General features: G+C 36.2%; 1 protein-coding gene across 1 annotated transcript in view; it reads left to right on the top strand.

The window, feature by feature from the left end:
* Positions 1-22,511, top strand: part of MALRD1 (MAM and LDL receptor class A domain containing 1) — a 273,631-nt gene that overhangs the window by 128,575 nt on the left and 122,545 nt on the right. The window contains exon 27 of the mRNA XM_054190597.1: positions 19,675-19,920. Coding sequence (XP_054046572.1) covers positions 19,675-19,920 — 246 coding nt within the window. The remainder of the gene's footprint in view (positions 1-19,674; positions 19,921-22,511) is intronic.

The raw sequence follows: 22,511 nt of genomic DNA on the forward strand, positions 1-22,511 counted from the left end.
CCTCACTTACTGCACAAGGGAAATAAGACTCAGAAAAATTTTACCAAAAATAATAAAATTCTGATGCGGATGGATCCCAAGGTAAGAGCTGCTCCTGAAAGCACTGCTATTGTTCATTACTAATATTTACTTGGACACACTTGGATGAAGTAGAGCCTCTTTCTGACAGAACAGGACAAATCTCTTTCCTCCTTCCACATTTATCACCAGAGCTACTGAAATGTAAACCCCCAAAGTGGAACTTAGGAGATGCATTTTGTGCCGGGGCTTACTACAAATTTCCTGCATGGCTGCGGCAAGTCATTTTATCTCACTTCTCTGTCTTTCTGATCAATAAAACAAAGTTAATATTTCCCAATGTCAAGGACAACCGGGAGAATGGATCATTAATTTATGTGAGCTGCTTGGCTTTGTTACTGCTGCTAATGAGTAGTCTTCCCCTTTAGGATATCATTAAGCACTGCTCAGGCACTGGGAAATAACACTGATGAGATTACATCAAACCCAAGAAATTATACTGTACTTTGTACACAAGATAAACAGGAAAGATATGGGCGATGTTTTCCAGATATTATCTCTGATAAGTTGCCAGCTACAGTATGTAGTATTGGCTTCCTACTTCTGTCAGAACAGTCATGGAAATTTATTGCAAATGAGACTGGTGTTTTAAAGTTCATCTTTATATGAATGTTACCCCAAGAAGAACACTAGCTGAGATTTCTGATTCTTTATTTTTGATGTTTTCAGACTCTATCCTCTTAATGGTAGATGCAAGTCCCTATGGCAGTGTTAGAAACTTTAAAAGCTTTGGTTTTGATAGTAAAGGATGTTCCAAAACACTTTTATGATGTATATAATAAAAAAGCTACTAAAATCTCAGGAAAAAGCCACCAGAGACTGATTTCTTGTTGTAGCTCATCTAAGGTGTACTTTGTGAACTTTGTAGATTCACAACACTTTGAGATAATGGTCTAAATTCATCCTTATAGCAAACTATCTTTTCTATACCAACAGTTTTCACTTGTTCCAGACAAGAGTTTACATTAGCCACTGAGGGTTCCAACTTACAGCTACTATTTAGCTGTGATATCTGTTTGGAACGTTGCTTGAAATGCGGGCTTAGAAACCTGAGTGTGAAATCTACTCCTGCCTACAGAAATGTTCTGAACAGTGGCAAAATGCATGCTAGAGGCTGTGAAAAGTGCTCTGTGATATAACTTTATAAACTTGAGCCAGCTAGAATGACCACAATGATCAGCTGCAAAAATCTGTTCTTCTGGACTTCTCTACTTATATGTGGAGAAAAAGGAGAGTTTAACCAAAAGTGAAACTCTTATATCCACTGCTCAATTCTTTTTTTTAACGTTTCTGAGGATGAAGAACATCATACAGCAGAGATCTGCTCCTTCTTTGTCTCCAGCCAAAGAGAATATACTTAAGAAAGTTGAAATGTTATATCTCTGAGAGAGAGATTTGTAGCTTTTGAGGTCTATTCTCATAAAATGACAATGCAGAATTGATAGTGATGCATAGTTTTCTAGCTGTTTGATATGCTTCCTCTACTATATTTTTACAAGTGTTTCCTTTTCTCAGGACTTAAGAGGAATGTTTCCTTCATTTTAGGTACTCAAAATAGCACAGGGAATAGTAACTGTCATAATGTTTTCCTCCCCTTCTCTTCACCCAAATGAAGTTTGGTTATTCAACATTCTTTCTCACGGTTTGAAGAGCTTACTTTGTAATTTTTATGACATACCAATCTACAACAGGTATTCTGCAAACTGATCAAACCACATTAAATAACAAACAAAAAAATCTGATACAGTTCCTTTTTAATGTCTTTTTTTTGAAAAATCAGAATTCATTGCACACATCAAGGGAGACTCTTCTGAGTATTATAAGCAATATCACTGTGTAACACAAGTATACTAAGGTGGTCTGTGCTTGTTATTTCTGCACATAGAGAGCTATGGCAATGGATATAGTGTAAGGACTAAATAGAATAGAGGTATTAAATGTTCAGACTCTCACTGTTCAGAAGAATTGTCCCCTGACTCCATGTAAACTCTCTGAACTTCCGAACATTAAAAAAAAAACCCGTTCTAGGTGAGTTGTTTTTCTTCCAGATAAAAATGCAGTAATACTTAGAGGCTGAATGCAAGCACTGGACAACTAGAAAAAATAATTTTGAAAGTTATCATTGTCATTTTCTGTAGACTGACAGCATGCTGTAGACTGTCCTCATGATGCTGCTTAGCAACAGCGATGCTGAAATGGAAAGCCACCGAGAGCTGCTTAAAATGCTGTGCCTGAGCAGCAATAAACATCATTTTAGGCTGTCACTTATCAACTCCTTACTGTATGAATAATGATGCATGGGAGAATATTGGGTTTTGCTAATATCCTACAATGGTACTGTGTGTAGGAAGCTGCAAAGACAGTTTTGTTCTACCACTGCTACTTATGCCCTTTGCTGTGTCTCTGCAGTGTGGCCAGATTCGCAAGTTAGATTCTGCCCCGTGTAAGTGTCTGCCTGTACCCACATCAGCCCAGGAACAGCCCTTGGCCACACTGAACACTTGAAAAGTTGCAATTCCAGCCTTGTTTCCTCTGAAATAACTTTCACCTTCCTGTGGACCTGGCCAGCTGGCAGGACTGTGTAGGTCAGGTAGCATATTTAACACTTAACCACTCTTTCTCTCCATTACATTTCAAAGATGCAGTAACACCTATTTTCTGTATGCTTTTCCCAATAGAAGGGATTTAATAGTTTTCACAGAATCACGGAATGGTAGGGTTGGAAGGGACCTCTGGAGATCATCTAGTCCAGCCCCCCTGCCAGAGCAGGGTCACCCAGAGCAGGTGGCAAAGGAACGCGTCCAGGTGGGTTTTGAATGTTTCCAGAGATGGAGACTCCACCACCTCTCTGGGCAGCCCATTCCAGAGCTCTGTCACCCTCAAAGTGATCAAAAAAGGACAGACATATATGATACTTCTTCCTAATGTTCCTAATACTTCCTTTTTAGGAGATCTTATGAACTGAATGTAGTTTTACATATGTAGTAAACCTTAATGTATTTGCCTTTTGTATAGAGTCTGGTTTCCCTGGGAACACATTCAAAAGTTTATCTCCCTCCTCATTTTTGGCAGCAAGTTGTGCAGGTCTGCCACCTGCTGAGAAAGCAACTCTGTTTTCACCCTGTCTCCTGTTCGACAATGTCTTTCACTGAAAATGTTGGTGAACAACAGACAAACCCGCTTACTCCATATTGATCTCTATGCAATTGTCTTTAAGTAGCATTACACGCTGAAGGACTTCCAAGTTATTTCTTGCATGGAAACTATTCCATATGTTTTCCTTTCTCTGACTTTTTAAAAAATCTGCTATAATCTTTTCAGATTATAAAATCAGGTCTGTGTAGACTGTTTAGGAAATGAGTGAACAGTGGAATGATACTGTAGTGAAAGGATTATTTTTCTCTTTGCTCTCTTGCCTGATAAATCCTAAAGTTTTGTTTGCTTTGCCCTTTTTGAGCACTGGTCTGATGTGTTCCTGGAGCTATCTGGAGTACTCTGCGGTGTCACACCTTAGTAGTGGTAGTGACTGGAGCTCATCACCCACTTGTGAGGACACTGTGTTATTCTTTGTAACCCAGTTAACATTGCACGTCATTGCCAGTCACTCAGGATGCAATTAATTTCTTAACTGTGACTGTTTAGTTCAATTGTAGTAGTATAAGATACCTGACACACTTGCTTGGGGCTGGCAGCTATGTTACAGGGAGGATAGGGAAGTCCAACACCCTGCAATGGAGGCTGATGTCAGGAAGGCTGCCCACGCATAACAAGCACTGGATACTGTCACTTTAAGCAACTCCATCATCACAAAATACTTTTCCTGTTATTCATAGTTATTCCTAGCTCATATCACCCTGAATAACTTCATATCACTAGCAAACCTCCTTAACTCGTTACGCATGCACTTCCCTGGTCTTTTATGAGTAAGCATTAAAGAATATAGCCTTGCTACATTTTTTTGGTTTGTTGGTTGACTTTTGTTTGTTTTGGTTGGTTGTGTGTTTGTGTTTGGTTTTGTTTTGTTTTCTTCCAGACTGGTTTTTCAACCATTTTAGATCAAATGTCTAATTCACCAAAAAAAAAAAAAAAAAAAAAAAATTGTAGAGTTCAGTAGCATAGCTAAAATTAAAATAAATAAAGGCAAAGGAGGATAATAGTCAGGAAATCAGATTTGCCAAAATCCTTTCATTTGAAATATTGCACAAAACTTTAGAGCATGCTCTAAAGACCAAAGGATATTGCTTATATCACTCTTTTGGAGATGTAATTAGATTTATAAAAATTTACAGACACATAAATAGAAACAACCTTGGCACTTATTCTAACTAATATATAATTACAAGAACGATCACATTTTATGCTTCAGTGCATAATGTGATCTCCTACTGAAAAGAGGAAAAAATGTCTCCTTATGCACAACTAATCAAATAAGAAAGCGTTTACATCTTCCTTTGAAGCAAACAGCATCGACCATTGTCTTAGAGAACAGGATGTGAAATAAGTAAAGTAGAATGTCTAAAGCACTTTACAACCAATTCTGGGAAAAAACCAAACAAACAAGCAAAAAAACCCCCAAAAAACCCAAGCCTATAAAGAGTACTCATAATTTCTAATATGCCCCGTAACTTTTGGAAGATAGAATATACCTATATAGTTGCCTTAATAGCATACAGCAGGGTTTTTTTCTTAATTAGTACCTGAACAGAAACAGGCTCTCAGATGTATCTAGAATGAAGTTCCATGCAAGTGGCAATTTTCATTTTCACTTATATAATAGTATGAAAAGAAAAGTTCATGGTTATAGTCTAGACTTCTAAAAATAATAAATTGACATGTTTAATTTCTTCTCTGTGCTTCTGGCACAAGATACAATTATTCCATACTTTTCAGAAAAATGGTGGAAATACTACAGAATAAGTAGATTGCTTTAGTAGCTGGACACAAAGCTAATAGTAGTCATGCATACAGGTGACTTGAATTCAACTTCTACATGTATTGTCCAGCTGTTATGGAGAAAATGATCCTTTTATTGCCAGCAAAGGAGACAAAATATATAGCCTGGATTTTCACATTGTACTTTCTGATTCTATGAAGCTTTCTCCAGCTGAATTTCAAGTCAGTGTAATTATAATAACTGTACTTTATCAATTTAATTGGAAATATCTGCCCTTGGTCAACCGATTTCATTCCACAGTTTCTTGGTTTTGTTTGTTGCTAGCTAGGCCACTGATCTATCTCCTTTGTTTTTGAGGTCTATCCTTACCAGGCTTGGTTTTAAAAATGAAAACAATATGCCCATTTGCTAAAATAAAATAATAAAAAAACCCATTTATTTATACTAGTCTAATTTACAAAATAATTACAAAAATTTAGAATGGGTTGTAATTTTAAAGATACTTTGGAGTTAAAAATATTTTTTTCCAACATTCAGTGGGAATTTAGGATACATTTCTGTCCATAACCAATTGCAATATTTGTACATACAGTAAACTAGAGATAATTTGCAGAAGTTTCTCATACTTGCTTCTGATTTTATCTCAAAGAAACAAAATGTTTCCCTTAGGTATTGCCAGACGTAATACCTTAAATGTGAAATAAAGCTCAAAGATTTTTTGGATCAGCAGTCATAGCGGAGCCTGAATTGGGCCCATAACTGATTACAACTCTAGAAACTGGACAACAGAACATGATTAATGTCATCTAAGGTCCTTGGAGGCAGGGCACTGTCAGCACTTGTTTTTGTGTTTGGCAAAACAGTTTAACATCTCTGAAACTTTCCTTAGGTATTGGGTCTCCACAGATAGCTTTCTGAGAAACGTGTCCCACAGCAGACATCCAAACAAGTATCAGGTCAGGAGAAATGAATTTTCACCACTGCCAGTTTGACATGAGTCTCTGAGCAGCAGGTGAGGGCAGGTATTTATATCTACGTTCATGGTATGAACTGGTGATTCCTTTTGGCAATGGGTAGCTGGGGTATGGGAATGACTTTTCTAACCAAAGGCAAACTGTTTCTAAAAGTGCAAGAGGAATTCCTGATACTATATTTATAAAGGAGAACCCTGTTAAAGAGTCGTGCTCTTTTATTTTCTCCCTGCTGGGAGAATTAAGTAAGAAGACTTCTACCAAATCTAAGCTTTCCCAGGACTATCACTGATACTGGCATTATTAGCTCAGACCTTTCCCTGTGTGTTACATATTCCATATGCAGACCCTGCCTCTGCCTGGGTGAACTGAGAACAGGAAAGTTCCAACACTACTTTGCTTTCCAAGAACTAACAAATTACCCTCACTTGAATGTAATTACTTTTCTCTCATTCATATAAAGTAGAGAAATAATGCTGCAGTACAGGGCATTCCTAGGAACATCAAGTTCTTTTACTGTGAAGCCAAGTCTTGCAACAGCAAAAGTGATCTGAAAAGAAGTTATATTCCACAGTATCTAGTCCTATTTTACCTTTAGTGCACTACATCTTTGCTGGGCATTTGAATTGTCTGGACATCCTGGAACAAAATTTGTATGTGTGGTTAAGACTGCAGGCATGCGTGTACTTTTCTCTCCCTCTCTAACTGTAGGAAACAAGCTGAATTTGAAGTGGCTTTTCAGTACATACTTATCAATAGTCACTTTGGACTGTATTTTACTTTTCTAGTTACGGTGTTTACATTTTCAATATGGTATGCATTAGACAATGAAGGACGTTATTTTGAATAAGGTATTTGTAAATTTTATTTGAAAGCTTAGCTTATATTTTGTGCTTTATATCAAAGAAGATTCCAAGTAATTCACTGCACTGCTTCATTTTCATGCTGTGATTTATTTTTTTCTCAAACTTCTCAACAGAATATGCCTCCCAACATACCTAACTAACTATCACAACATGTCCCTGGATTGCTGTTTAATGTTAGGATAAACAAAGTTAATAAACAAATGAGTGGTAAAAAGACTGTTAACTGTCAAAATGTACAAAGCATTCCTGAGTGTGGAAGGACCAAACTCGGTTAATGCTCAAAAGTGAGATCACTTTACATGCCTCACACAGAGAGAGGAGATTGAAGAAATGGAAATTCAAAAAAGTGCTTTTTTGATCTCTAGAAACTTCGAACTATCCAGAATACAGCAAAGGTTGTGTCACCAAGTAACCAATAATCACAGAAGTTCTCCACAAGAAAAATTGATGGGAGGTTATTGACTGAGGCTTCGTGGTCTTCACCAAGCACCGGGGAAAAAAAGCTAGCAGACATTCCTCTTCAGCTAGACTAGAGAGGGAATATGTTGGTGAACTGGAGAGAACAAAGATTCTTTTCTCCTCCTTTCTTTTTTAGGAAGTGCTTCTTTGTTTGGGGAAAGCCCTGAATATTTGTGTGCTGCATTCTTAGGTATCTGAGTAAAAAATAAAGTTGTGGGGAGAGAGAAATAAAACCAGCTTAACATGCATAATGAATCTTTAAGTAACTTAAATCCAAATTTTATCAAACTTATCTAAGACTTAAAATATTTAGAGTGGGATTCAGCTCCGAGTAAAGACTCAGAGCAGATGTCATGTACACCTAGGTGTACTCAAGATGTGTCAGGGATCTAAATTCCAATGACAGTCAATATACTATATCGTTCTTTTGCTGCTCAGCTACTCAGGACACAAATGAATTGCACCATCACAGGCATCTATTGTTATTCGTGATGCAGTAGGGTGTCTGAGAAATCACCACAGTGCTGCCAGGTGTGTAACAGAGGATGTATGGAAAGTATATGCCCTTCAGGGGTAGCAGCTGGTGACAAAGTATGTTGTCTTACACGTTTAAAGATGCTATGTGTGTGAGCAACTGAATAAAACCTTAGGTTTCTATTTTAGCATGATGTGATCACTCTTTGAGTCCAACAATTGCTACCAACCAGATGCCCACCAGTTTTAATTGCAATTTAAACACCTAGCTTGCCTACATATAGATATAAAGGTATATATCACTTTGTGAGCTGATATATCTAAGTTTTTATTTTAGAACTCTTATTAACATAGTTTTATTTTCATCGTCTCTTACAGGTCTCTCTCTTTTCCTTGGTTGGTTTAGATTTACTTTATCAGAAATGTTTTTTGAGTTGCCTTGCTGTTAGCTTTAACAGAAATGACTGCCAAGTGCTGAGCAGTTGTGTTGAGAGCCTTAGAGTGTTGGAAGATACGGCGTGTTTCCCACAATACTGGTGCAGTATCTCAGCTATGGGATAGGCACACGCTCGTTTACCCATAGACTAAACAGTTGTTGTGGGATGGCAGTGCATGATGTCACCTCCCTATGACGTCTGCTTCTGGTCATGCTGCAGCCTGCCACTCTGGGTGGCTCTATTAGCAATGCCCTTTTGCATGCACCGTACAGAATGAGATTTTGTCCTCAGTAGATGTTGTGTGAAAGGGGGCCAAGCGGCTTTGGCAGAAAATAAACCCCCTTGCGTTCTAACACTCCTCACCGAGGTGGGAGGCTAGGCGCGGCTAGGTTTAAATTCTGAGTGATGCCCAATTCAGCACTATCAGTCCAATCGCGTTTAATATGTATTAAACTATTACGATTTGTATACACTAATAGTGGACTGCACCTTCAGTCTAGTCGTGCTCATGAACTAGCACAGCCACTCTTGAGTCTTTGGTCGCGTTCAGTGAGAAACCGAAACGACTAGCTACTTAAAAAGTGCAGTTTATTTAAACAACAGATATATAGGTTCTTAGGATTGCTGGTGATAAATACACTGTCTGCAAAGCACGTGCAAATTAAAGTATTGTTACATATACAGAACATGCGACAAAGTTATAAAAATACAGCCTGGCTATAAACGTAGAAAAGAGAGTCTCTAGAGAAATTTCTAAGTTTCCTGAGAAAGCATTCGGTATAATCTAAGTCTTACCCAGAGGCGTCCCTATGGGGAGGAAGAGAGGCTCCGCCCATCCACTGCTCCCAGAAGTCAGTGATGTAATTCTTTGTGATGGTGTCTTCCCTGAGCGTCCCCCCTCTCTTGGGCTATTTTTATACTATTTGTTATCTTCAAGGTGGAGTTTGAGTGACTTTAGTCATACATACTTTTATCATGATTGGTGTAAATTTTTCTCGCTTCACAATTAAAGGTATAGTTTACGAGAAATTCAGGGCGCAGACTCAAGAAGGAGTGGTCGCACCTTGGATGCAGGTAGCCTTTGGGATGGAGGTGTGTTTTGGTATTATAATGACATTATAATGAGAAAAGTTTGCACAAAGGACAGCATTTCATCAAAATTTGACAAAATGTTGGCTCTGAGTAGCGTGTAGGCCGCTTATCTGTTCCATAGTACCATCTTGTTCCTATACCTGCTATACGTCACAAGGGAAAGCCACAGAACAAGCGCGTTCTGTTCCATCCCTCGTGTAGTTTCCCAAACAACCTTGTACAGGGAATCGCAGATGTTGCATTCTTCGCATGCCAGCTGCGGCTGTATTCTACCTCAGAAGCCTCTTGATTTTATGACTTCCCTTAATGTGTGAACAGTGCTGTACTTTTGTATTTTTTAGCCAATTTAGTAATTATTCCACAGGAGATACTTCTGTTCTATTCTAAAATTTAAAAGGTCAGATTACTGCCTTAAAAATGATAGAAATTAAGAGTCTAGAAAGAATTCATAGCTGTTATGGGAGAATATGCCTTCAAATATGCTTTCTTGTTTAGTATGTGTTTAGTTTAAAGACCTTTTATCTCTTTTAAGGGCTTTAGTGTAATTGAACTAATGATAGACTTTAATATTGTGTGTGATTTATTCAGCACTGCTACTTTTTAGACACCCAGTACAAGATTTTTATCTTGGTAAAAGTGTTTATGAATTGGCTGCATAAAGCTTTACATGTGCCATCTTTACTTTGGTGCTACTACAGCTCAGCTTGAGGATGTGTAAAGCATCATTTGCATATTATGTCAAAAACTAGAATGTGCCTTGTTTGACACAAAGGTTTTCAAACTAGTATTTGTAGTAAATGTCCTTCTATAAGGCTGAATTAAGTTACAAGGTCTGCTACTAGCACAACGGCCAAATGTCTGTCTTCTAACAGATGCCTTTGAAGTTGTATAGGATATGATATTCTCCAGTTTTTGGTTTATCATTTGGTTTTTACGGAGCTATTTGCAATTATGTGGGACTGTAAGAAAAACCTGCATTGTTTTCCAAATAGATTAAATAGTTTCCATAACTCTGCTGCTCAAATTCTGGGTTTTGATTCCAGATCTTTTCACTAGTTGAATGGGTGCTTACATTTGTAGAACAATATAGTTGATGAGCACATATTTTGTTAAGCATCATCTGGAAGATTCTGTGTAACTAGATAGAGAATGCACAAGCATGTAAAGATGTGGTATCAAAAATTCTTTTACTAGCCTGATGAAAACTGACATGAGGAATTATTTTCTACAAAAAACAAAGCAACCTATTGTATGTGAAGAATCTGGGGATGATGTGGTAAGACAAGTTATTACATCAGAAGAAAATGGATACCAATTTCAGTGAATAACACCCAGAATGTCAATGCAATTTTTTTTCTTAAGAGTAATCCTAGTTTTCTGAAGAGTTCTAATAACATACTTCCATGCTAAGTATGCAATAGCTAACTAGATAGAGAACTGAATGAAACTGGAAGTTGAAACACTAGTTTCTTAGAGTGATAAATGATCACAGAGTGAAGACCAACAAAAATTATTAAAAGATTAGTTTCTGAATCTCAGTACTAATTAATCCAGGTTGTTTAGCTAAAATATTTTGAGATTCACAATTAGTATTACTATGCATATTTCACATAATTAACTAGTTAATTAAAACAGTTTAATTATAAGCATTAGTTGTTTTTCTTTTCATGTGTGCTGAAGATCATAATGAAAATAACAAGATATGTTATCCTAGAGGGAAGGACAGAAGAGAGACAGGGTCAAAAAAAAAGTCTTTAAAATGTTATACTCTTCAGTTTCAGATGAAAGAAGGTCATGCAAAGAAAATATTTATCTAGAACAATTCTTTGTCTGACATTTTACTGAATACTTTTTTATTTAGCAAATTTTTATTTTATTTTTTTAAAAAACAGAGATGTGACATTGATCAACAGAAATAAGCTGTGGCTATTTAATAACCAATTATCAAGTAAAAATGAACTACCTATTTCTTGAGGTTAAAAGGAACACAGCCTGTCTGCCAGACTAGGGTTACGTCTACTCTGTCTGAGCACATACATTTGTTTCTCTCCTTCATATGTATATATTCAATCACTTGCACAGTCCTAAAGAAAATGCTGACTTCTCATTGTCAAACTGTTTGAGACTGCAAACTTGGGAAACATGGCTGAAATATCTCTTCCTGTGATATTTTGATTTTTTTCATGTTTCTGCAAGAAAACAGCACCGAAAGGTTCTGTGCAAGCAGAACGTCTGTTCAAAATAAATTATTTCCCTACTGAGAAAATGTGCAACAGCTATGCTGGTCCCCTTTCAAGTGACAATATCAATAGCAAATTATAACTATTCCATGCTGATAAACTCAGGCATAATTTTGATCACAAGCCTTTAAGCCTACTTCTCTCTTATTCTTAAGTTTCAACACAATTATTTCAGCAGTATATGTAGAATCTAATTAGCATGATAGATAACACATTACTTTGTCTAGTGATCAGGAATAAACAATAGCTGATATGGCAAATAAAGATTCACTTTATTGTTATTCTTAACTTTTTTGCAATAGGATAACAGATTCTCAAAAAATACTATCTTAAGCAAAAATCTTGCATCTCTCTTCATAGGAGAAAAAGATCCTTTCTATAGTAGAGCTATTGCTGTTCTGTTGTTCCAGGCAGGGACAGAGTTGGCTTCATACACATCCTACAGCTGACTCCCTTTGGAATCAATTTCTGTGAAGGATGCTTATGGGATTCTGAGCAGTGACTTTTAAGAGATGTGCAGATACATCCAGATGCAAATGCCCAAGAGGATAACTTCCAAGTAGATGCTATGCGTTGGTCAAAAAGCTATTCCAGTCATGAAGCTGAAGTAGTAGGGCTGTTATAACTCAGGGAGAGTACAGTTCTTTCCTTCTGTCCCTGAGGCTCTGAATTTTGAGAGAATATTTGCCTCTTAGTGGAGATAAAGAGTTATAAGTGCTGAAATTGCTAATTTGAGACCTTGGTTAGCCACATCAGTATTCAATATTCTAGTGCATACAAAACGTGATCTACTGGTTTGTGAACTTGGAAAGAATCAGAGATGTATTTTAGATTTTAAAAAAACCTTGAATTTGGATGCCCAACCTCAAATTAGTGAGACGTAGTTTGTCACAAAGCAGAAATGCCACAGAAGTCTTCTCATGATTTTGTCACAGCTATAGATATAAAATTAATTTTCTGTATTTTGAAATTGTCTAGTGTTGTGTGGCTATGCTTCAAAAGAAGAATGGTATAAGAAAGTATTCAGCTTCTCTTGGTCTTTCAAATAAAGGTTTGGGCCAGGTAAATACATGGGTTCTGAGTAGTATTGGGTTTCGGGTTTTAGATCTATTTGTACTTAATTCTGTGTTTGCCTTACCTTCCTTTCTGCACTGAGGAGAGCTGAATGGCAGAGCCTGCATACAAATCTGTATCTGAACTGGTCACGAATAAATTTAGACTAGATGCTAAAAGGGTCCCTTATCTGAAAACTGAAAAATAACCTTCCATTAGCTGCAATGGAGAAAGTTACTGATTATATTGAAGGCAGAGGAATTGCTTGAGGTTGTTGCCTTTCATAAAAGTGAAGTAGGGCTGCTGATTTGAGCAATTTATGTTAAAGACCAGGTTCCTATGAAATGGGATAAAACATTTAATCAGGGCTTTCTTTCTAACAATAAACCTTTATGCTGTTCCTTGTTCAGTCACTTGCTAAGCTTATGTGCTGCTATTTGCTTACCTGAAAGAGTGCTGCTAAACATGAACACACACTGAATTGAGGTACAGTTAATAAAACTATTATTGCTTTGGGGAATAAATGATCGTACTCGATTGGACTAACGTTAAATGAGGATAATCAAGAAAAAATTATTTTGTCTTATTTGTTCATGCCGGCTGGAAAAAAATAAGTAACAGAACTACTTGATTCCATTAGAACACGTTAACAGTATAAGTGGCATTAAATGCAGTTGTTGTTACTTGCAGAATCTCACCTCAAACCACTTATGATGACTTTATAGGTATATTTTTCATGTTTTTCTTTCATTGTCTGAGAACAAACATCTCTGTAACACAGGGAAAAGGGAAAAGCTGACCATATTAGAAGCTATGTTTCTTTGAGGTACCAGGTGATTAAAGAGTTTTTTGGTATCTTTCTCCTCCATCAAGCATAACACATTTTTCATTTTCCTATTGACCTTTCCAGTGGAGGCTCAAAGGTGTGTGGAAGGCTATTCAAGACATCAATAAAATCTTTTAATCACCATGTCCTCTTCAGCTCGCTATGGCATTCTGTCTAATATAGGTAGGAAGTCTTGTAATATCATATGGTAAATACAGTAATCCTGAAACTTATTCCTTCAGAGCAATGAGAGATGAAGGATTCATAGGGGTCATGAGATTCCATTTAATCGGTTTTGGACATTATTCATTTCTTCTACACTTGACTCTTACTCAGGTATTGCTAAAGAGTTTAAATACTGCTGTGTTTAAATGCTGTAACTGTTTATAGAAATTCTATGCAAATTACATTTCTTGCAGCTCTTTCACAATTTCATCCCATCTGTACATGACTGAGAATATGCCAAGGCAGTTTCCTTTTTAATTTACATTTGCATTTTTGAACATTATTTTAAGGGAAAATGTTGACACTCATATATACTAGAGGTCCACAACTGAAAACAGATATACATGATCCATTATCTTCACCCTTTGGACCACCTTAACTTGTCAAAAAAAAGTCAGACTTCTGGGGTCTTGTGGACATATAATCACTCAGTGACCATTTTGTACTCTTACTGCTTAGTCATATCTTTTTTCATGTCTCTATTTGCCAGAGAAGGGGTTTCTAAAAGTATTTTCGTTTATACTTCCAGCTGTGGATCCAGCATTTCTCAAGTTCTGGGCATCCATGTCCAGTGCCTTTTCTCCCCTATGTTAGGAAAAGATAAGAAATCAACTGAGCAAGTTTTGGTTGTTGGAGAAGCTTTCATCAGCTCTTTGTCATGGGAGAAGCTTAGAAGGTTAACAGTTTCTTCTCAAAGTCCCTTTTGCAAATGAACTCAAGCTGTTGTTTTTTTAAACTTTGGGTTTCTCAGAATGACAATCAGCATGTCAAGGTACTTGAGAGGCTTGCAAAACCAAAAATTCAAATGTCTGCACTCAATCCTAGAAAAACCAGACTATTTACAAAGAAATAGCTGATAATGTCTAGTAGGTTTTAAGTCTTCTTTTTTTCCAGCACTTCAACTTCTGAAAGTCTTAAAAAATTCTTCTAATTTCCAAAGCCTTACTTTTGAAATTAGATGCATTTTTCACATTCCTGTGCTGACAAGTCATTATTATTATGCATCATCAACTGTGATGAAAGCACTTTACTCTGTGTCCTTGGGTTATACTGGTGAGATATTAGAGGAAAGATGTTCTTGTTAACAATTATTTTTTTTTAAGGACACATAAAATACAGTCATACAGTAATGTCAACTTAGAGCAAGAATGATAATGAAGTAATAGTGGCAGGGAAAAACTCAGAGATCTAAATTATCTAGAGAGCCCCTATCCCTGGGATGTCAAACTCTTAGCCTGCTGATTAATTACTCTGGCCTCTATACCAGATTAGAGTTCTACAGGAGCTCTAGCTTTGATTTAGGAACCAGTATACTTCTAGCTATGTGAATGTAAATAAAATATTTTTGAGCAGATCTAGCTTTTCAAGCCTACTGATGTGCTATTCTAATACTCCTGAGAATTCTAAACTGGATTTAGGTTTGGAAAACGTAGATGATGATACCATTAAGTATAATAAGTTTAAGGAGCCCAAGTTTAACAACCTGGAATATCCTTATCACCAATCTGTTTTCCTGTGGTTCTAAAACATGAATTAGCTTGCCGGTGATTTTAAGGCAATGCTGATATAAAATAAGAACTGAAAAAGAACCAATTTTAAATTACGAGAATTAAGTGTTAAATGCGTATGACTAGAGTCATAACTAGTGTAATCACAGAATCAGAGAATGGTAGGGGTTGGAAGGAACCTTAAAGAAGTTTTTCCTTACATTGAAATGGGATTTCTTGTGTTCCAGCTTTTGCCCCTTGTCCCATATATAATCATATTTTTGCAATATTCTAGAAGTTCTGATCTAATTTATCTTTATCAGTTTAATTATCATACCTAATTTTTTTCCAATAAACAAAGGTATTTAAAGGATCAGCTTCAAGAAGATTGGACTCTAATGGAGTTTTCCTCCATGAAAATGGAGGATTTTCATCTCAATTTTGTAGCTACTATAGGCCAGATAAGTATTTAGTTTATCTGGTATAAATTTTCATAATTATATAAGCAAATTAAGGTCTGCAACTACACTTTGATTTTTAAAACCAAAAGGCACTACTATTAATATGTAATTTAACCTCCCCTATAGCACTAATCACGTTTTTATCTAAAGTTTTCCTTGGTTTATCAAATAATTTTAAGTTAAACTAAAGCATATCTCTTGGGGGGAAAAAAATCAATCTGTATTTAAAACCCTTAACTGATACAGAATTTACCACAGCCTTTGGCTGTCTGTTCAATGGTTAATTACTCAATCATATTATTTTAATTTGAACTTCACCAACTTGAATTTTCCAGCATATAATGTTGGGGGTTTTTTTCTACTAGATTAGATCTTTCTGCTGTCAGTGTTTGTCTTCTTACAGATAATTACAGAACATGATCAAGCTATTTCTTAAGCTTGTCTCTGATAAGTTACGTTAATTGGGCTCCTTTTGGTCACTCAATGTAAGTGTGTAATCATAAAATTCCTTTAAGAATCTTTCATGGCCAATCCAAGCAAATATGACACAGTTTGTTTTCATCCATGTTGAGTGAAAATGAAATGATTGCAAACTCAGATTTAAGTCCAAACATCTTGTGAGAACTTGTAATGGATTTTCATGGTAAACGGTTTTATGTGGCATTACAAAAAAAAATAAATTAAAAAACCCCCAATCTATTACCTTCATAAAGGGAAGGATTCTCATCCTGAAATAAAAGGCAAACTAAATATTGTGGAGGAAACAAACAACTGATAAAGAATTTGGGGGACAAAAAAATTAGTGTTAAGTATAGGGTATTTCTGAACAGAGATGTAGGAAGATCATCTGAAGATCTTAACACCTTTTAAGTGTTAGTAGAAAAAATCAAGTCCTTCTCAAATATCTCCGTGTCCTAAAGTGAAGGAAAAGAATAAATTAAAGGCCACTCGGGCATCATTTTATCATACATTAATGGAGTTAATTTATTTTAGAGGTTTTAAAATTTTATTTTAATTTATTTTCAGAGAGCAGCTAAACAAGCAATAAAGTTATTACTGTGATACAGAGTGATGTAAAAATTAGATACATCATAGAAAAGTCCTGTTTTGATGCAGTCTATGGTTACAAAGATTAAAGAATTTTTTTTTTCTCCTCTGGAATTACTTCTTTGAGAACACCACCCTTCTTGCCAGAGTTCGAAGATTACCTGAATAGCACTCATAGATGCCGTTTCTTAATATGAATGTCTTTTCTGTAATTTATTACTGTTCTGCCTCAGTGCTACAACCTGCATACCATGTTAATTTTATTACTATTTAAAGTTCATTGATGTAAAAATTAAACCATATTTCAGTTCTGCTAGTTAGATTATTTTCTCTCTTGGTGTTTGCAGGTACATTTTTTTTCAAAATAAATTTAAGATAAATACCTTTATAAAAAAAAAGGGATTAATGCTTGTCTTAATTACATATTTTTAAACTTAAATGTTCCATCTGTTGATTTTTCTCAGGGTATATAAAACACGGGGATTATTGATTGCTGCAGCTGTTATCCTCCGTTGTGTAAATCTTCCTTAATTCAGAGATTATCGATCTGGAAGACACTAACAGCTCCTTTGGGTCCAGCGCAGCCTGGTGTGTTGATGCAGGTACCACATAGGGCAAAAACTCTACCTGCTAATAATCTTTAAGAAACACTGCTTGGAGGAAAAAGTTACTGAATCTTGCTACGGAGAAGTTCCTCTCAATTAAATATCCCTATTATACCCACAAGCCTCTATATAGAGAGTGTTTGGATTGTTAGGATTGAGAAAAAGAAGGGAAGAAAGGAAGAGAGATCAAAACCCCCATTTTATTATAGGTTTGTTTGGTTTTTGTTTGTTTGTTTGGGGTTTTTTTGGTAACAGTTATAAATCCTTAGAAATATGTCATTTAAAGAGAAAACATACTATGGAAGTGCATCCAGAAACAAGTCACGTTACAGCCTCAGTTAGACAGTATAATATCATTCAGTACATATGCTTGAAAAGATTCACTCATGCTAGAATTCAAGATGGATTTTTTTGTTTTTCCTCAGAAAGACTTCCACTTTTCAACTCCCCTTTTTTTTCGACCTCAAATTGGAAGCAATGCTACAAAGGACCTCAAAATGTGATAGTTATTGCAATTATTGATCAAGATAAACAACAAGGAACAGCATTTCCAAGTATGGACTGCATCCTGAAATTGAAATTCCTAGTTTGCTGACAAAGTATTTGTTTTGCTTCAATTCTTAGTACAATCACATGAAAGGAATTTAAGGCTGTAATTACTAGCTTCTAAAAATAAATGCCATTTAAATCAGACAGTAATTTTATAACAAATCTCTGATCTCTGTTTCCCTTTGTGAAACAACACAGATGATTGAAATTCTAAAGCAGATTGACAGAGAGGAGAAGTTTCTGACAGACTCCAACCGTCTTGCAGGTTGCAATAATTAGACACTTACTGGTACATCGATACAATTACTCCATTTTTTTGGCCGGGACCATTTTCAGAAACTATGTACTAATAAAAGTCACACTGGTGCTCTCATAAACTTTTAACTGTGAACTTCAAACAGGTCTTTTTCTTCTAGTCAGAGCCTACGCATTTTCCTTGTCTCCAGCTCTGGAGACCTTTGCCTGACGTTCATGACTTTCTAAGTTACTATCAGACTTTTATTCTGGCTTGCTGCCTTCTGTTCAGGACTTTTTCCTCCTTTCTCTGAGCAACTGTTAAAAGCCAAATCATACACACTCTTATAGAGCAAATATGATACATTTATGTTACCAAGAAATCAGGAATTAAAACAGAATGATTTCCCTAGAAAACTTGCTAGATATTTCGATGTTATTCCAATATTTATTAGTGTTTATTTATTTATTATGTGTTAGGAGGATTTTTTACTTAAAAAAGAGGGGATAATGCTTGTTTTCTTTAGCTAATATCTAGTGATTCAAGGCTTGTTCTCACTTTATGCTAAGTCTGCAGCAAAGGGCTGTGGCAATGCTTTTTCACTTAGTTTGGGGCATTCGTAATTTAGAGTCTGGTGTAAACAAAGTCCTAGGGATGGAGCTTGCCAACACACCAACTGAATACCCCTTTTCTTATTTTATTTTTGTTAATAAATCTGTTATTCTGACCTCTTAATAAAATCCAGCCTTCTGTGAATTTCCTTTAGCTCCATCAGGTTATCCTTTAAATTAAGGTAGCGGTAATGGAAACATGTTTTTAGCACCATGAGATTTTTAGTATCAATTAACTCAAATTCTTCTTCTGCTTGTACAACTTTCATACATGTGCATACTATAATTTTATGTCTGATGAACTAATATAGTGATAATTATATTTTTAAATAAAATTAAGCTTGTGCATTTATTTCTGGTAGAGCAGAATGGAAAACTGAAATAGGGAAGGTCCATTTCAGAATTTTGTATCTCCCTTCCTGATTAGAGAATGTACTGAAGGGGCTGCTTTTATCCAGAGCCCTGTAGAAACTGATCTGAAATGAAAACACGAAGCTTGGAAATGGATCCTGTGAAGTGAGTCCTACAATTTTTAGCCCTACAATAGCAGAATTATCCTTCAATAATGCCAGGAATACTGCACAGAAAGGACAGCATCACCCCACTGAACTTGTCTGTGAAAATAAAAAAAAAGAAATCCATTAAAAGGCAAACCTCTGTAGTTAAAATAGAAAAGCTTTTTCTTACAAATTGGGGCTGCTAAACTAAGCTCAACTTTGCAGCCAAAATGAAACAGTTTAATCCTACACCACATGAAAGGAGAATGTCAGCAATTAAGTCAGACTAGAAAGCTTTGTTAGCGAAGGAATGCCTGGCTGGAACTTGCCCTCAAAGGCTTTACAAGGGAAACAGTCATTTATTTAGGCAATCTCTTGACAAAATACAAAAGAAATAAACTGATAATGGATTGGCACTTCAGGGGAACCAAAGGCTTTTACTAAAACTGCTCTGGACCACCCTCCTCCTCCTAAATATCAAACTCTCTGAGATGTAACCTTCCAGTAACCTTGCTGGGATGCATGGCAGTGCGATTCACCAGGACACCCCCATTCTTCTCTTTTCAGGCTCCTGCTCACATGGCTATCGGCAATGTGCGAACGGCAAGTGTTACAGACCAGAACAAAGCTGTGATTTTGAAGACGACTGCGGGGATAATACAGACGAGAGTGAATGTGGAACTTCCTGCACCTTTGAGAATGGCAGATGTGGCTGGCAAAATTCCCTGGCTGACAATTTTAACTGGGTGCTAGGGGCCAGCTCACCTCAGAGTCTTAGACCTCCCGGAGACCACACATTTGGAAATACCACTGGTATGTTGTTGTCAGTTCACAAACAAGATGTAACTGTCTTCGTGGAACTTCTCATACCTCCCTTCACAGGCAGCCTGGGGGTTCTAACGTGTCTAATCAGGGCGTCATTTTTAATGAATTAAATGTCTAATGATATCAAAATATTAATTACTGTTGTAAAATTACTTTAAGTTAGGAAGAATTGATTCTCAGTTGTTTCTCCTTTTAGTATTTCTGTATGAGTCAAGCAAGATAATTTGTTACTTGTCTGTAGAGAGGCATCTGGTCTGGCAGCAGCTTGCAAGGATGAGTTAGCTCAGCTCTGAGATCCACTGGGTCTCACTCCTCCAGAGCTTGAGCTCATTTCCAGGAAGCTTAACGTTACCCATAGTAACTATTCATAGTTTAATAGGTAATTTTAATAAACCTCCTTTGTTGGTGGCAGTGCAGCTCCTTGTTTGTTTTGGCCAAAGCACCCAGTTATCTGTTCTTGTTCTTGTTACAAGCTCCGTGCCTTCATCCTCTGCCTTTGAAGGTCACATAGCTCAGTCAAAGGTGTTACCGAAGCTGAACTCAGAAATGATCTTAAATTGAAAAATTCCACAGCAGAGCTGCCCAAAGATGTGGGACTTGTCTTTAGTAGTCATTGAATGTTTACATGAACTGCTGCAGGACAAAACCCAGTAAAACCAAAGTTTACTTGGAGATATGTAGAAACTCAGGGAATAGTGGAAACTTGCCAAGGTGACTGAGGGTGAAACAGGCAGAAAAAAATCACAGATTTTGTGTTCATCTCAAAGTACAAGAGAATTGCCCTCCAATGTGTCCCTGTCTTTCATTTGGCTTTTAAAATAGCCAGTGCAGTTAAAATACAGATTTATATATCTCGGTGGTATATATATGTCGAATCCACTCCACATATGAATAAAATTACTGCTGATATAATTCTCACACCTGGAAATTTACCCTATAATCTGAAAGTTAAGTGGTTTTGTTTTGGTGAGTGGTCAAACAGGACAAATTCTCCATTTCTTACTCAAGAGCTGCTCTGTAGTCCTGAAATTTTGTTCTCATATAAACATTTAGAATTAATTTCACTTTTCACAATTTTAATGTGATCAAATTTTTAAAGGTGAAGGTACTATCTGGCCATAGTGTTAGAACTGATAGCATTTAGTAATTGTGTTCAGCATGAGAGAACCAAAACAAAATTCAGCTCAGCTGTTAAAATTTTGTCATACCTGGCAGAGAATACCACAGTATTCAGTGATCGGTCCTTGTAGAAAGTCAGATTTCAGCACTTACTTCCAAAACCACAGCTCTTGAGCTTACACCTAGCAATTGCTTAATTCTAACTCACCTGTTACCACCTCCATTTTCAACATTAAAATGTTGACAATTTGTTTATGACTAGAATTACATCCAACATTCTGGTTGGAATTAAGTTGTGTTATCTCCCGTCCAAGCTGGACTAGCTGTGATCAGCCCACTGTCTCACAGCACTGGTCCCAGGCATTCAGATCAAGGGGCCTTTCAGAGTGTCCCTTATCTCCCATCACAGTCATTCAAGTTTCCTTACAAAGAAGATTGTGAAGGTTTTTTGGATTGGGTTCCTTTGGTTTGGTTTCCTCTAAACAGAAGTCATTTGCCTGATATTAAACTGGCATGAACAAACATCAACATGCCAAGCACTCAACCCAGTCTAGCCATGTCTTCCTAGCAAACATTGGTGGCATGATAAGGCATGTTTTTGGTATCTCATGGTGTTTATATACATGGCTTTTTAACACACAAAGTAGCAGATGTAAAAAAAAATAAGTTTATTTGCATTTTTAGTTATATTTTTAAAAAAATATTATCATGAATATGTCATGATATGTCATGTACACTTCTTAAAAATGTGCTTGACTTCAGGGAAAAAGCAAATTTCTCATCCCATAATATTATGGGAAACATCTATGGTTGTAAATTAACCAGAGAAGCGTCAAAGTTAGAATGAACCCATTTTACTCCATCTCCAATGAAGTAAATTTTTTTTCTCTAATTCGTATACAGACTTGAGTAGATGTACAATTATAATTTAACAGTGTGTTATTTATACATTTATGTTTATGCGAACTACACATTTGGGTTTTGTACAAAGGAAAAGAATGAATTTGAACACTTGCAGAATTTATTATACTTTTGATTAAAAATGAAAATGTAAAACTAAGGACCATATCAGTGTTGGAAAATATTAACTGTAGGCATCTATTTTTTGCAATTTCCTCTGACTAAATAATTTAAATGTGAGTTAATATTCATACATTAAAGAGTACAGACAGCCAAAGGTAATATGAATCCTTAGGGATACCTAATGATTTGTAACTGTATGATGGCTTTTTGCCTGTTTCAGAAATTTTTGTATAGTGTGACTTGCTATTTTGAAAGTTATCTTTCAGAAAACTTCATCCTGAAATTTATAACATCATGGTTATTGTATGATGTACTGTCAAAATAGCAACCAATGCTGTTGGGCAAGGACATGTAATCAGACTAGCTGGGACACGTGGCAGTATTCTTGCTCTACACATCCAAATCTTAAACTGCTCCCAGTTTATTACTGATATAAC

The sequence above is a fragment of the Rissa tridactyla genome, chromosome 2 (assembly GCF_028500815.1).
Source record: "Rissa tridactyla isolate bRisTri1 chromosome 2, bRisTri1.patW.cur.20221130, whole genome shotgun sequence".
Classification (NCBI taxonomy): Eukaryota; Metazoa; Chordata; class Aves; order Charadriiformes; family Laridae; genus Rissa; species Rissa tridactyla.